This window comes from Callorhinus ursinus, unplaced genomic scaffold (genome assembly GCF_003265705.2).
Source record: "Callorhinus ursinus isolate GAN/ISIS: 27379988/994484 unplaced genomic scaffold, GSC_fseal_2.0 scaffold12, whole genome shotgun sequence".
NCBI lineage: Eukaryota > Metazoa > Chordata > Mammalia > Carnivora > Otariidae > Callorhinus > Callorhinus ursinus.
Genome location: NW_027397074.1, coordinates 47,691,769 through 47,708,428, shown reverse-complemented (window position 1 = coordinate 47,708,428; position 16,660 = coordinate 47,691,769). Strand labels below are relative to the sequence as shown.

Sequence of the window (16,660 nt, the reverse complement as noted above, 5' to 3'; positions counted from 1 at the left end):
AGACTGTAACTGTATTTTTAAATTATGTCTGAATTCCTTAAGGGCCTGATAGGGGAGGATTTCATTCTGTCTGGCAAAATTGAGGTTAACAGTGAATCCAGCTATATTACCTAGTGGTAAAAATGGCCCACTAGTTCTGTACCTATGTAACCCTACCTGTTACCAAAACCCAAGTTCAGCTGCCCTTTGCTCAAAAAGCCAATACTCAAGAGACTAATTTTGATTGGAAAGGAATATGAGCTTTATTCAGGAGGCTGGCCACCTGGGGAGAAGGCAGACTCTGAGGTTTCTGCCCAGCCTAGAGATTTTTTAAAGGGATTTGGGTCAGTTAATCAGTTAAGGGAGTGCAGTAGTCTGTAACATTTCTTGGTGCACACTACAGATGCCAGCTACAGATTTCATCTCAGTCCTTGGAGGTTGTACAAGGGGGGTCTGGTTTCCTAGGTGCCTAGGGGCGTTGTGCAAAAGGGTCTGTCTGGTTCCTTGGCGCCCAGGAGTGGTGCAACAGGGTCTGGTGACATGCAGAAGAGCTCTGTTCTTTTCCTAGGAAAGAATGCATGATCTGTAGATATATAAAGAAAGGTTAATCAATCATGTGGTCTAAGGGTGCTTGCTAAAGCTTGAAGACTACTAGCTTGGCCTGGAGGGGCAGAGGCAGCTTCATACCCTATGTGAATGGGAATGGACTGTTGGGGAAATACCTGCTAAACTAGTATTGTTTCCTGCAATACAGATCAGGACAGTGACCCAATCTAACACTCCTGCAGAAGGTGGAAAAGTTTAGGTACAAATGGAGAGAAGGAGGAATAGTAGCTGAGGATAAAGGGATGAGTAAACAGGTTGTATAATGAGAGAAATCCAATATTATGTTAATACCTGGAAAGAGGCTCCGAATAAAAGATAACCTTGTCTCTTAGTTCCATTATAAATACTAGTTGCCTAAAAGGATGAAGCCATTTCTAGTTTTATAACACTTAAGATCTAGAAAGCAAGCCTACAAATCTGAGAAGCCTCACCCTGGGAGACATTTTCATATGAAAAGATAATGGACTAGACTAATTATTAATTATTGAATGGGACTTTAGTTATGTGTCAGTATCTTAACTCTTTTTTGTTAGAGATGGCCTGTGGTATAAGAAAAACATACATGTGGTCTGTGACTCTGGTTTCTGGCACAGAGCTCCTAAATATTCTAGTTATTTCCCTAGTGAAAAGAGTATCTTTTGTAATTCATAACAAGCCCCTTTGAACCAAAAATTTATGCTAATAAAGTGACTCAAAATCCAAACCTCTAGGTAGCACAGATGAAAGCTGGTCACCAGAAAGACCAAATTGGCAAAATTAGAGGGTTGGAACTACATCTCCAGCCCCACTTCTCCTTCCCTCCCACCCCTCAGCCTCCAGGGTGGGAAGAAGTGGGGCAGGAGACGTAGTTCAATAAATGATTCAACCTGACACTATTTATCAACTACCCAATGAATGCAAAAAAAAGAAGGAAGGAAGGAAAGAAACACACAAACAAACCAAATGTCCTTCGATGTGTAATGGGTAAATGGTGAAAATTGTACATCCGTACCATGGAATACAGATCAGCCCTAGAAAAGATGAAGTACACAGAACTTAGATGGATCCTAAGGACATTATGCTGAATATATCAGTGATTTCCAGGGGTTAGTTTTGGGTAAGGATGTGACTATAAAGTGGTCATACAAGGCAACTTCTTTGAGATGGTGTTTGGATCCTGTTCCTGGATCCTGTTCTGTATACTAATCCTGATGGTGATTTCATCTGACAAAATTTTTTAGAAGTATATACCAACAACAAAAGAAAGTGCTTGTGAAAACGGATGAGATCCAAGTAAGATGTATAATTGACTTTCTATATTTTACCAATGTCAATTTACTTTGTAATTGTGCTATGGCTATAAGATATAGCTATAAGATAGTATCACTGGGGGAAGCCTGAGTGAAAGGCACATCGGGAGCACCTGGGTGGCTCAGTAGGTTGGGCATCTGACTTTTGATTTCAGCTTAGGTCATGATCTCAGGGTGGTAAGATAGAGCCCCACATCTGGCTCCATGCTCAGTGGGAAGTCTGCTTCTCTCCCTCTCTCTCCTGCTCCCTCTGTCCCTCTCCTCCACCCCTGCTTGGCCTTTCTCTCTTAAAAAAAAAAAAAAGTCTGAAAAAAAATGAAGGCACATGGGAGTCCTATTTACTATTTTTGCAACTTCTATGGGAGTCTAAAATTATTTCAAAATGCAAATTAAAAATATATATGTAAAGAGAAAAATGAAGGAAATTTTTACTTCCAAGATACTTCCAGCCAATGTCTTTTCTTTATGCTAAGAAGAAAGAAATTAGTCAGATTTAAAAAAAAAAATGTCTTGGTGGAATTGAAGAAAATAACATATAGCAAATAAATAAATGTGTAATGAATATTAACATTTATGGGAGAGTTTCTGAAAAACATTTGCCTCACTCATTATTGCTAATTGTGTTAATAACCATGTAAACCAGCAGATGATTAAATTTCAAATCTGGCAGTGACTTTTTTTTTTTTTAAGATTTTATTTATTTGAGAGAGAGAGAGAGAGAGTAGCGAGAGAGAACACAAGCCAGGGGGAGAGGAAGAGAGAGAAGCAGGCTCCCCACTGAGCAGGGAGCCCGACGCAGGGCTCGATCCCAGGACCCCAGGATCATGACCTGAGCTGAAGGCAGATGCTTAACCAACTGAGCCACCCAGGTCCCCCCAGCAGTGACTCTTAAACAAATGCAGTAAACGCTTAAAATGCACCTTTATTGATTTTTTTTAATTTGAGAGAGAAGTAACAGTATTTAATAAATGGCCCATATTCTCATTTATGTACTCAGATGCACAGAAATATTGTAATATGTGATATTATTGGGCCACCCACATCGTTCCCTTGAAGCCCAGATCAGAATGTTCCCCAGCTTTCCAACCTGAAATATCACCTAGGTCACTCTGAATCTTCTGATGACACAGAATCAGGGTTGATATTCTCATGTTTTCTCTGGACCTGCTTCAAATCAACTGTGTTTTTTTAGTATAATTTAAAACTGAAATAGAATTACCAAACCCATTCCAGTGTTCAAGAATCTTGCAACAACCAAACTTCCAGTTCAAATGTATTCCATGACATTAGCCAGGGTAGATACAAAGAATCATAATTAATGAAACCATTAGTAAAAAGTAAGACAAGGCAGAAATTAGTGGAACTCAAAAAAAAAAAGTAGGCATAGGAGATGAAATGTTAAGTCAACGTTCCTATTTATTCTATTTATATCATTATCCATATTCCATCAGGCTACCAAATTACTCTTTTGGTATACAGTTAACTTACTTTTCTTACATTCAGATGTAAGAAACTAATTCTCTAACCCAGTGAAAGACTACAATGGTAATTATAGAAACCACAATATTTCATTTGTGAAAAGATTTCATTCCATTAATTTCCTTTCCTAAGAAATTGGTCGATTTAAAAATCACAATGGGTTCCTGGTTGGTTCAATCAGTAGAGCAAGTGACTTGATCTCAAGGTCATGAGTTCAAGCCCCATGTTGGGCATAGAGCTTACTTAATTAAAAAAAAAATAAAACTTTAAAACATATCACAGCATAGATTTCCCTTTTGGCTTCAAGATGCAACTGATAGTATATCTGAATCACCTTACTGAAGGCTTCTGAATATGTTTGTCTTCAACAGCATTACTAAAGATCATTTGATTTAAATGAAGCAAACACAAAACATTTTCCCTTTGTACACAGCAGTTGTGTTAATAAAAAGCTTATATATAATTAATTTTCTTAATCTTGGTCTTATAATCAGCTAAATTAATCTAAACTGCTGTGACAAGCAGGGGAAGTGGCATCAATCCCTTGCAAGAGACCCACAAAGTAGAGGGAAATAGAAGCAACAATCCTATTGCAAGAAGGAATTATGAAGTATTAGTACATCCAACTTCAATCATAGGCTGGAATTTGCTTTACCATTTGCTGGGGACCTACTGAAGTGTAGGTCACAGGGAAGGATGCTCAAGCACCACATGACATTGCTGAATGGAATACTTTAAAATTTTTGTCATCTTTTTCTCAGATATATTCACAGGTTCTCACATATATTGTGCTCATATTAAAATGAACAAAAAAGCTAACATTAGCTTTTTTTAGAATTTTTTTTCCTTCCTAAGAAACTGATCGCTCTATATCCCCAAGATCATTTTATGGCATCAGAGGATCAATCTTGTCCACAAAACAAGACACAGAAAGGGCATTCACGTACCTGATAGTTTATTCCAGACTTGTTTTCTTACCAGATGCCTAATAAGGTGGGCCCTACTTTATATTTCTAAGAACCCCCCTCCACAAATTTTCCTTTAAGAATTCCTCCTAGGGTCCCAGGGCTGGAACAATAGTATCAAGAATGGAGGGTGAGAGAAAAGCAACCCCTAGCTTCACTACTACCTACCGTTTGTTCCCCTCCATCAATTTGTTCCATATCCCAGGCAAAAAGGGAGTTTCACCAGGCAGCATCACCAACTCTAAAGAGCTTCTCTGGATCCCTTCTGTGTTATCCCTAGAGAAAAGCAAGGGAAACCGCATCAATCCCTTGCAAGAGACAAGACCGGTGAGAAGAAGTCCTGATGCTTACGAAGAGGAGGAAATGATGTGGAGATTTTTGGCCATTTGTATGTCTTTTTTTTTTTTAAGATTTTATTTATATGAGAGAGAGAGAGAACGAGGAGTGGGGAGGGGCAGACGGAGAGAGAAAAAGAGTGAGAAGCAGACTCCCCGCTGAGCAGGAAGCCTGATGCTGGGCTCTGTGGGGACTCGGAGATCATGACCTGAGCCAGAGGCAGACATCTAACCGACTGAGCCACCCAGGCGCCCCCATTTCTATGTCTTCTTTGGAGAAATGTCTGTTCATGTCTTCTGCCCATTTCTTGATTGGATTTTTTGGTTTTTGGGTATTGAGTTTGATAAGTTCTTCATAGATCTTGGATACTAGCTTTATCTGATATGCCATTTGCAAATATCTTCTCCCATTCCATAGGTTGCGTTTTAGTTTTGTTGACTGTTTCCTTTGCTGTGCAGAAGCTTTTTATCTTGAGGAAGTCCCAACAATTCATTTTTGCTTTTGTTTCCCTTGCCTTTGGAGACATGTCTAGCAAGAAGTTGCTGAGGCCAAGGTAATTGCTGCCTGTATTCTCTAGAATTTTGATGGATACCTGTCTCACATTTAGGTCTTTCCTCCATTTTGAGTGTATCTGTTTATGGTGTAAGAAAATGGTTCAGTTTCATTCTTCTACATGTGGCTGTCCAGTTTTCCCAGCACCATTTATTGAAGAGACTGTTCTTTTTCCATTGGATATTCTTTCCTGCTTTGTCGAAGATTAGTTGGCATCAGGGAAATACAAATCAAAACTACAGTGAGATACCACCCCTCACCAGTCAGAATGGCTAAAATTAGTAAGATGGGAAACAACAAGTGTTGGAGAGGATGTGGAGAAGGGGGAACCCTCTTATGCTGTTGGTGGGAATGAACGTTGGTACAGCCACTCTGGAAAACAGTGTGGAGGTTCCTCAAATTAAAAATAGAGCTACCCTATAACCCAGCAATTGCTCTACTAGGTATTTACTCCAAAGATACAAATGTAGTGACCCGAAGGGGCACCTGCACCCCAATGTCCATAACAGCAATGTCCACAATAGCCAAACTGTGGAAAGACCTGAGATATCCATTGACAGATGAATGGATAAAGATGTGGTATATATATACAATGGAATATTACTCAGCCATCAGAAAGGATGAATACTTACCATTTACATCAACATGGATAGAACTTGAGGGTATTATGCTGAGCAAAATATGTCAATCATAGAAAGAATTATCATATTGTTTCACTCATGTGGAATATAAGAAACAGAGTAGAAGATCATAGGGAAAGTGAGGGAAAACTGAATGGGAAGTCATCAGAGAGGAAGACAAACGATGAGAGACTCTTAACTATAGGAAACAAACGGAGGGTTGCTGGAGGGGAGGTGGGGGGGGATGGGGTAACTGGGTGGTGGGCATTAAGGAGGGCACGTGATGTGATGAGCACTGGGTATTATATCCAACCGATAAATTATTGAACACTACATCTGAAACTAATGATGTACTATATTTTGGCTAATTGAATTTAAATAATAAAGAGGAGGAAATGATAGAATAGGCAGTGAGTGGGATATAGCAGAAAGAGGACAGCAGTGGTGAAAGGAACACTGCCTAACTTCATCTTTACCCTTTTGTCATAGCACTTTTTAAAAAAAATTATATAAAACATAAAATTTACCAACTTAACCATTTTGAAATGTACAGTACTCTTAACTATAGACACATGGTTGTGTAACAGATCTTTAGAACTTTTTCATCTTGTAAAACTAAATCTCAGTACTCAATTGAACAACTTCCCTCTTCCCCCAACTCTCGCAACTACCATTCCACTTTCTAAGAGTTTGACTATCTCCATGTAAGTAGAATAATGGAAGATTTGTCTTTTTGTGACTGGCTTATTTCACTTAGCATAATGTGCCCAAGAATCATTAGTGTTGTCAAATAACTGCAGAATTTCCTTCTTTTTAAAGGCTGAATGGTATTCCATTCGATGTATATACCACATTTTCTTTATTCATTCATTTGTTGATGGACATTTCAGTTGTATCACATTTTGGCTATTATGAATAGTGCTGCAATGAACATGGGAGTGCTGATATCTTTGAGTACCTGCTTTCAATTCTTTTGGGTATATATCAACATTGCTGGACCATATGGTAAATCTATTTTTAGTTTTTGAGGAATTTCTATAGTTTTCTGTTATAGCTGTACCAAATTATGTTTCCAACAACTGTGCACAAGAGTTTCTATTCCTTCACATCCTCACCAACACTTGTAATTTTTTTTAATGCCAATAAATTTTATCGCTTAGTATTCCCAGAAGGAGTGCATGCCATATTGTACAGGGCTTGATCAGGAGGCAGAGAAGTAAAGGGGAAAAGGAGAAAGCTTAGCCCAGAACCTGCATTATAGGTTTTCTTTTTCTTTTTTCTTTATTTCTTTTTTTTATTATGTTAATCACCATACATTACATCATTAGTTTCTGATGTAGTGTTCCATGATTCATTGTTTGCGTATAACACCCAGTGCTCCATGCAGAACGTGCCCTCTTTAATACGCATCACCAGGCTAACCGATCCCCCCACCAACTCCCCTCTAGAACCCTCAGTTTGTTTCTCAGAAGTCCATAGTCTCTCATGGTTCATCTCCCCTTCCGATTTTACCCCCTTCAATCTTCCCTTCCTGCTATCTTCTTCTAATTTTTTCTAAAACATATAATGTATTATTTGTTTCAGAGGTACAGGTCTGTGATTCATGTGATTTTTTTTATAATGGTTAGCCTAATGTGTGTGAAGGGGTAGCTCATTATAGTTTTGATTTGCATTTTCCTGATGGTTATTGATGTTGAGCATTTTCTTAGTCTTTTGCCCATTTTTTAAATTGGGTGTCTTTTCATTGTTGAGTTGTAGGAGTTCTTTAGGTAGTTTGGATAGTAACCCCTTATCAGATATATGGTTTGCAAATATTTTCTCACATTCTCTAAGTGGCCTTTTTACTGTTGCTTGTTTCTTTTGCTGCGCAGCCGTTTGTCATAGCACATACTACTGCTAACGCCTTCTGGGGGCTGTAGTCCAGAGTGGCTGAGGAGGGTGGAAGGCGGAAGACGGAAGACTTTTTCTGCTTGGGCCTGGTTGGAATCAAATTTCTACTGTAGAGAGCTGGAGTGAACCACTCCCTGGTCCTCATCAGCACAGAGATAATTGATACCATTCCCTTTTGGGTCCTTGGACAGTTCCTAAAAGGTAGGCTCCGAGGAAGACCAGCCCCACCACCCCCTCCGCTGCGGACGCAGGCCACGCCCCCCGCCTTCCCCTCCCGTGTGTCAGCGCGTGGGGTGGGGCTTTCTGTGGGGCGGGGCTTGTGCATGAGGGGTGGGGCGGAGGCGGGGCTCCCGCAGAGCGGCCGCGGGGCAGGGCGTCCAGGCTTCTCTGCGGACTGCAGCAGTCCAGCAACCTCTTCTTTTGCGGCCGGGAGGCGCAGGCACCCCATTCATGGACCGGGCGGCTGTGGCGAGGATGGGGGCGGTGGCGAGCGCCAGTGTGTGCGTCCTGGTGGCGGGGGTGGCGCTGGCCCAGTACATATTCACCTTGAAGAGGAAGACAGGGCGGAAGACCAAGATCATCGAGATGGTGAGTGCAGGGCGCCTCGTGCCGGAGCGCTTGATGGGCCGCAGGGCGTTCCATCCGCCTTTACCTTCCCATGCTGGTGCCGCTGGAATGCAAAGGGTACACTGGGGACCCGTTCACCCTGCGAGCGGCAACATTGCGGGCCGGTGCCCTGGTCTGGACCGTCCATAGTGTCACCCTCTGTCTTTTGTTGTGTCTTCATTTGAAACAGAAAGACAGCAAGTAGGTGATTCGGAAACCAGGCACCAACTGCAGCAAAACCGTTTCTCAAGAAATAAACGGAACGTTCGAGGGTGGATTGCTACCTAGTTCCTGCAGCCAAACGGTTGTGACTAATCCAATTCAGACAGAGTTGTTTCTGCAACCTGGCTAGAATGAGCTAGATTATGAAAAGGTGTAACTTCTCAGTGGTTGAAAGAATGCCAATTAACCTGGTTGGCGTTCAGAATAGTTTATTTTGTATTTGAATGTTATTTCTTCTCGTCTCAAACAGCCAGGAAGTATCTTTGTGTTCGTTTGTTCCCCCAAGCCTCTTGCATAACAGTATTTTAGAAATTTATTTCCAATTTTATTGTAAGAAAGTGTTTCAAGAATCCTACTTAAGGTATGTGATAAGCAATATTTGCTATAAAGTTGGGGATATTTTTAATTTTGTTTTCGTTTGGTTTTACTTGTTTTGGTTTAGTTTTTGTTTTTTAATTAAAATCCACTCGTAAAGACTAGTTACTTGTGGAGTTGCATTCTAATGTGCCTCCTGGAATGCATAAGCTAATGTTTACTCCTGATAATGTGCTACACCCGTGAACATTTGGGGTCAAATATTTATGAAAAATAAGTTGACAGTCTACCACCACCATACTAAATAATATCATTTTAGGTTCATATACTTAGAATACTCAGCCTCAGTTATGTTTTCATTGATCAAAGACACTGTCCTCTTGGTTGCTCTTGGCCCCAAGTTGAATACAGAAATACTTTCCCATAACTAATAGTAAAAGAAATGTTAACTCCCATGTGTCATAATATTCATAGGTTTTGGTTATTGCTAGAATTAAGTTATTCTTAGATTATTATTTTTTTCTCCACTTCTGTGGGTATAGCTGCAAATGTTTTTATCTCAGAAATTTCATTTTGTTTATGTTGCTGTCTTGCTTAGAGAACTTTGTTGGCTTCCTTTGGCCCCAAACCAAAAATTTATAATCTGTATGTGGGGGGAAAAAAACCAACTAATTGCCATACCTTCCAGCGTGTACTTAAACTGTGGATTGGCCTGTTATATCACTTTTCTAAACCAAGTAGAGTTAAAAATCAATTTTTTAATAAAATCCCACAGTGATAACATCCTAAAAACAGTTTGTCATCTTTGTGAAAAATAATGAAAGCCCAACAGGCAGGCCAACTTTACTTATTTGTAGTATAGAAATCAGTCAATCTTTAGATATATATATGTATACATAATGTTATATTATTCAGATTGTGATATATGTGCAGTCTGCTAGTAGCTTTTAAAAGGAAAAGGTTGAAAGAACTTTACGTTTTTATTATTATTATTTTTTAAGATTTATTTATTTATTTTAGAGAGTGGGGAGGGACAGAGGGAGAGGGAGAGAGAGTATTAAGCAGACTTCACACTAAGCATGGAGCCCAGGTTGGGGCTAGATCTCAGGACCCTGAGAGCACAGCCTGAGCCAAAACCAAGAGATAGGGCTCAACCAACTGCGCCACCCAGGCACCCCGAGCTTTATGTTTTTAGCTTATAATTTTAATAGGCTGCTTCTTCAAATGGGATAAGCATTTGATTGGGAGTCTGAAGATTTGGGTTCAAATCCTGGTTTTATCTCTTTTAATAACCGTGTGTTAGTGGTCGTGTTTTGCCCATCCCCCACCCCATCCTCCAAACCCCTACCTTGGAGAATATGCACAAACCTGTGAATGTCCAATGGATATAGGTTAAACTGGTCACAAGTAATGGAACCAACAGTAACTCCCTAAGCAAGATGGGCCTATTCATACTGGTGAGGTAAACAAATGACTTCTGGCACTGGGCTTAGATTATGTGCTACTTTTAAAAGTTTTGAATTAAAAGACACAGACATGTGGCTGGTGGGCTGTGCAAGCTACAGGTGAAATGTACCGTGGGCAGTAAGATAAATATACAGAGGAAGACTGTCAGAAGACATGGGTTAAGATTTTTAGAACTCAGAGGCACCTGGGTGGCTCAGTTGGTTGAGTGACGGACTTTTGGTTTCCTCTCCAATCATGATTTCAGGGCCTTGGGATTGGGCCCCTCAGCAGGCTCATGCTCAGTGGGGAGTCTGCTTGAGATTCTCTCCCTCTGCCCCTCACCCCCCTCACATGCTCCCCCTCTCTCAAATAAATAAATAAATCTTTAAAAAAAAAAGATGTTTAGAGTTCAGAGATAAGCCATTTTTCATAGTCAATATGCTGCATTCTTAAATTTTTATTTTAGAACAATTTTAAATTAACAACATAATTAAGCAAATAAGTAGAGTCCCAACCAGTTTCTCCTATTACTAACACTTCATGTTAGTATGGCATATTTGTTGAAATTAATGAATAAATATTCATACATTTTTAAATATCCCTACTTTGTTCAGATTTCCTTTGTTTTTACCTAATGTCCTTCTCTGTCCTAGAATTCCATCCAGAATACCACATACATTTAGTCATCATGTGTCCTTATTTCATCTTGACTGTAACAGTTTCTCAGATTTTTCTTGTTTGTTGTATCTGTGATAAAGTAAGAAATATATATTTGGTGTTTGTCCTAGGTTCTTGCCACACAGCTCCTAAAACACTTGGACTCTGGGAAGTGTTAACAGTGTCTTTTGTATGCTAATGAGGTGGACTGGTAGCTGGGGGCCCCAACATGGCTTCAAGATGGGGGTTGGGTTAGTTGCCATAAAGATCAAGGCATGATTAGAGGATTAGAACTTTCAGGATGCCCCCCCACTTCCTTTGGAGAAGGACTGGACTTCAAGCTGATCACCTAGTCAGTAATTTATTTGAACAATCTTACCTACATAACAAACCTCCGTAAAGACTGCTAAAGGAGATTTTTCACGTTTGCGAATACCTTGAGGTGTGGATTGGGTGGTGTCTTCTAGAGAGGACATGGAAGTTCTCCACCCCTTCTTCTATATCTTGCGCTATGCTTCTCTTCCATTTGGCTGTTATGAATTGTATTCTTTATATGAAACCTGTCATAGTATGTAAAGCACTCTCTGGAGTTCTGTGTTATTCTTGCAGATCATGGAACCTGAGGAGGGGTTTGTGGGAATCCTCAAATTTACAACTGGTCCATCTGAAGTATGGGTGACAACCTGGGGCTTATGAATGGCGTTGGAGAACAGACTTGTGGACTGAGTCCTTACCTCATAGGATTAGGCACTAACTCTAGACAGTGTCAGAATTATATTGAATTATACACAAAGAGTTGGAGCATGGTTAGTATGAGTTGTGAGAAATGTGTAAAAAAAAAAAAAGTTAAATATAGAACATTCAGTAATATCTGGCTCATAGTAACTGCTTATTAAATAGTAGTTGTAATTCTATCAAAACACAGACTATCAGCCACTCTCATAGCCTACAATCATTTTTCCTTATGAACACTAGTAGGGCATAATTTTTAACCAGTGGTATTATTTTCTCTCAACTTTCTTTCACCTAAGCCTTCATTGTAAAAACTACTCTAATTATCCTCAGTTAAGGATGGCTTGCAGTTTTTGTAAACTGGACCAAAAAGATCAAGATTGCCAAACGTGTATAGAAGTTGATACACGTACAGTAGAATTTTGCACAAATGAAATTAATATCTGAGATAAATTGTATTTGGGAATGAATTTCCCCAACCTCTCTTAGATTCTTGAAAGTTTCAGGTCCTTCCTCATTGCTGTTGACCATCACTTATCACTTGCTATTCAGTTTAACTCACCATTCTAATCAAACGTGCCTGCTCAGGTAGGACTTGTTCCCTCTGTGGCCTTTTTAGTTACTCTTACTAAAAAAGATTCTGGAACAAAGCTTGAGCACTTATTGCTAGTTTCCTTCCTGACAGAGAAACCCACTCCAACACAAAATTTAGGCTTTGAAGAATGAGGTTCTGAAGGAGGGAAATGTATTGATATATATAGTCTTTCATACAATTATATTGAGTGATAATGACAACTTTAGTGTTTTTTTACTTGGTTGATTTTTATTCATGGACATTGCTTCAGTATTTTATTCTATTCAGAAAGCATTTATCTACTTTCAGATTAATTTAGCAGAATATAAAAGCATTAACAATACAGATCTTCCTTGATTTATGATGGGGTTATGTCCTTACCCATCATTAAGTAGAAAATACGGTAATCTGTAACGCATTTCATACACCTACCAAACATCATGGCTTAGCCCAGCCTACCTTAAATGTGCTCAGAACACTTACATTGGCTTACAGTTGGGCAGAATCATCTAACAAAAAGCCTATTTTATAATGAAGTGTTGAATAATATAATTTATTGACTGTACCGAAAGTGAAAAACAGAATAGTTGTATGGTACAGAATGGGTGTCAGTGTAATGGTTGTTTATTCTCGTGATTGGGTGGTTGACTGGGAGCTAAGGCCGCTGCCAGTGCCCCGCATCAGATGAGAATATTGTACTGTACATTGCTAGCCCAGGAAAAGATCAAAATTCAAAGTATAGTTTCTAGTAATTGCATATCACTTTCTCATCATCGTAAAATCAGAGAATTACAAGTCAAACCATCGTAAGTTAGGACCATCTAATAAAAATGTAGGGAAATAGTAGGAACTGTAATTTTTCCTCATAAAAGAAAAACAGTGCTTGAAACTAAATAAAGCTAAGTGTTGGTGATTAAAAAACAACAATGTACAAATTCAAGTACAAATGTGGCTTTTAAAGAGGAGAATTAAAAAGTATATGTGGTCAACCATCAGGGCATTAGGACAGCACCAGTGAAACTCCTTTCTAGGGGCACCTGGGTGGCTCAGTCTTTAAGCATCTGCCTTCGGCTCAGGTCATGATCCCAGGGTCCTGGGATCAAGCCCCGCATTGGGCTCTCTGCTCAGTGGGGAGTCTGCTTCTCCCTCTGCCACTCCCCCTGCTTGTGTTCCCTCTCTTGCTGTGTCTCTCTGTCAAATAAATAAAATCTTAAAAAAAAAAAAAAAACTCCTTTCTATTTTCTGGGTACAAGATGCAGTCACTTTTAAAAAGGAAATTATTTTAAAATAAAAACATTTTAAATGTGTGTGTATATATGTTTATACACACATATGCTGTTTATAAGAATTTGTCTTATTCTTTGTGGACTATATTAGGAGAAAACTTGGAAGGCTTTTTAAATTTATAAATGAATGCTAGCTTTCCTGTCCTACAGTTATCGGCCACAGAACTTCTCTCCTGCTCCAAGAATCTCAATTTCCCCCACTGTTCCTCTTTAGTCATCTTCCTTGTTAGATAGGTTAGCCAAAAATGTGGGTTTTATTTGTTTTTATTAAATTTTGCGTTTGGTTCTTCATATCTACATTGATCTCTTAGTACAGGAACTTAGATTTTCATGTTCTAGTTACAAATCCAGAAAATTTATTTAGTATCTTTTAGGACAGAAAATGTAATGCCTTTAATATATTGATAAAAAATCACCAACTTTTCCACTTATCAAAATCCCATATGTTTGTTTTTTGGATTTTATTTATTTATTTGACAGAGAGAGAGAGAGAGAGCAAGAGCAGGAACACAAGCGGGGAAGTGGCAGAGGGAGAAGCAGGCTTCCCACTGAGCAGGGAGCCCAGTGCGATGCTCGAGCCCAGTGCGAGGCTCAATCCCAGGACCCTGGGATCATGACGTGAGCCGAAGGCAGACGCTTAATGACTGAGCCACCCAGGGCCCTCCAAAATCCCATATGTTTAATTTGTGCTTTTGAAGTTGTTTTAGAAGGCAGGCAATATATTTTATTTTTTAACCAAGGTATTAAAAGATCGAAAACTGACTTTTAAATTTAAGGCCCATCTATGTATGTCACTCTTCTGTTTGCTGTTAAGTTGAAAATAGACCTTTCTCCGGGGAGTTTAAAAACTTAAATAAATTATGTTCTTGGAAGAAAATGGCTTCATTTAGTTCGACTGTTTAGTAAACAGAGCTGGCTGAGAAAAACAGACATTTCTAGCCTCACATATAGAACTAAAATTACAGTTTTGAAGCTAGAGAAAGATTAAAGGTCTTATGAAAAATGGAGTTTAACTTGATTTCTGTGATCTCTTCTAAAGATGTGATTAGTATGTGGAGTCCACATGAGGCACGGGATGTAAATAGAACACAACTTTATTTTTCTTTCTTGCTGCCCCTTTCAAATTTATTCAGTGGTGGTAATCTTTCTTGCTGTTGGTAAAAATTCTGGTAGGCCTGTTACTTTTTGCTCACTCTCAGACTGTAAAAGACAGTCTTTTTTTTTTTTCTTTAAGATTTTATTATTTGACACGGAGAGACACAGCAAGAGAGGGATCACAAGCAAGGGGAGTGGGAGAGGGAGAAGAAGGCTCCCGGCTGGGCAGGGAGCCTGATGTGGGACTCGATCCCAGGACCCTGGGATCATGACCTGAGCCGAAGGCAGACGCTTAATGACTGAACCACCCAGGCGCCCAAAGGCAGTCTTTTAAAATCACAAGAAGTCAATCTCATTTCTGTGATTACCAGTGCCTAGTCATATATTACACATGACTTCGATGTTAATTCTGTAGTGAGACTTCTAGATGGACATTACTAGTACCCACCAATATTTTTAGCTCTTCTCCCCTTCTTGTATTTGGGCAGGCTTTGCTATTCTGGCCAATAGACTGGAGATGGTATGGCCACTTCTGGGCCAGTGTAGTTATGAAAAGGGACACAGTTGTCCATAGTCTTTCCTGCTGTTGGAGCAAATCCTGAAGCATCATGATGACATGGAGATGACACAGTATCAAAGCAGCCTGGAATATTGAGCCAACCCATGGAGGACAGCTGCTCTGGAGAGTCATCTGGACCCATATTGGACTTCATGTGAATGAAAAATAAACTTTTTTTGTGTTAAGGAACTGAGATTTTTGTGTTGTTACTGCCCCATAACTTATCCTAACACAGACTTCTTTACCACCCCAAAGCTATGGCTTACTGCAGGTGGCTCCTCCCCTCCCTAGTTAGTGGTGGCCAGTAATCTGGGATGAGAGAGGAGGACGTAGTCAACCTCTCTCTTTCCTTACTGCTGCTCTTTCCCCCACTAGCCACTGCTTCAGATTTTTGGGTTAATAGGGTAGGAGGAAGGATTTCTTTTACTGAGGAAGTAAAGAAATGAGAGGTTTTTTATTTTTTTAAGTTTAATTTATTTATTTTAGAGAGAGCGTGAGGCAGAGGAGCAGAAGGAGGGGGAGAGAGAGAATCTCAAGCAGACTCCCCATTGAGCAGGGAGCCCGACACAGGGCTCAATCCCAGGACCCTGAAATCATGACCTGAGTCAAAACCAAGAGTCAGACCAGCTGAGCCACCCAGGCACCCCTTTTCTTTCTAAGGTTTATTTATTTGCGGGGAGAGAGAGAGCACGTGTGCGCAAGCACGTGGCAGGAGGGGCAGAGGGAAAGGGAAAGGGAAAGAGAGTCTTAAGCAGAGTCCACGCTGAGTGAGGAGCCCTATGAGGGGCTCAGGACCCCAAGATCACAACCTGAGCCAAAACCAAGAGTCAGATGCTTAACTGACTGTGCCTACCTAGGTGTCCCAAAATGAGAGTTCTTATTTGACTGGTTAGGTTTGTGCTCCCTGGGCCTGCAAGATATTTAAAGTTGACTTTCTCTCTTTCACTGTAACCCCATATTAATTTTGGGGGGCACCCCACTCTACCTCAGCCTGATTTTTTTTTTTTTTTTTGAGTGATCCACTCCATATAGGCTCTTGCCTTTGAAGTCCCTCCCTCTCAGGTGGCTCTTGTGGGCTGGACAGAAATACGTTTCTGGCTGGTTCCCTCCTGTGTGGGAGCATTCACTTATCCCTGGCTCTTACAGACTCTAGGAGTACAGGCCATTACAACAAAGCCACTTTTTAAAAATTTCATCTTTATGGGACACCTGGGTGGCTCAGTCGTTAAGCATCTGCCTTTGGCTCAGGTCATGGTCCCAGAGTCCTGGGATCGAGCCCCGCATCGGGCTCCCTGATGGGTGGGAAGCCTGCTTCTCCCTCTCCCACTCCCCCTGCTTGTGTTCCCTCTCTCACTGTGTGTCTCTCTCTGCCAAATAAATAAAATCTTTAAAAAAAAATTTCCTGTTTATGGCATTATAACTGGCAAAATTCTAAAATATTTAAAGTGTACA

At 40.1% G+C, this 16,660-nt stretch overlaps 1 protein-coding gene and 1 long non-coding RNA gene across 5 annotated transcripts in view; one reads left to right on the top strand and one right to left on the bottom strand.

The window, feature by feature from the left end:
- Positions 1–233: 233 nt before the first annotated feature.
- On the bottom strand, positions 234–11,488 carry LOC141373886 (uncharacterized). Of its 2 annotated transcripts, none has more exons than XR_012380282.1 (3): positions 11,399–11,488; positions 10,937–11,052; positions 234–562 (listed from the first exon to the last, which is right to left on the bottom strand). It is a non-coding gene; the product is annotated as an uncharacterized lncRNA (long non-coding RNA). The 2 variants fall into 2 exon arrangements; XR_012380281.1 differs by having other exon boundaries at positions 11,342–11,470.
- NT5C3A (5'-nucleotidase, cytosolic IIIA) overlaps positions 7,899–16,660 on the top strand; it is a 54,927-nt gene continuing 46,165 nt past the window's right edge. The window contains exon 1 of one of the 3 annotated variants that reach the window (XM_073899045.1): positions 7,899–7,917. Coding sequence is in view for 1 of the 3 variants with exons in the window: in XM_025873113.2 (XP_025728898.1) it covers positions 8,167–8,304 (138 nt within the window). In the remaining 2 variants the exon portion in view is untranslated. Of the gene's footprint in view, positions 7,918–8,068; positions 8,305–16,660 lie in introns of those variants that run through there. The other 2 variants (XM_025873113.2, XM_025873117.2) reach the window with 2 other exon arrangements.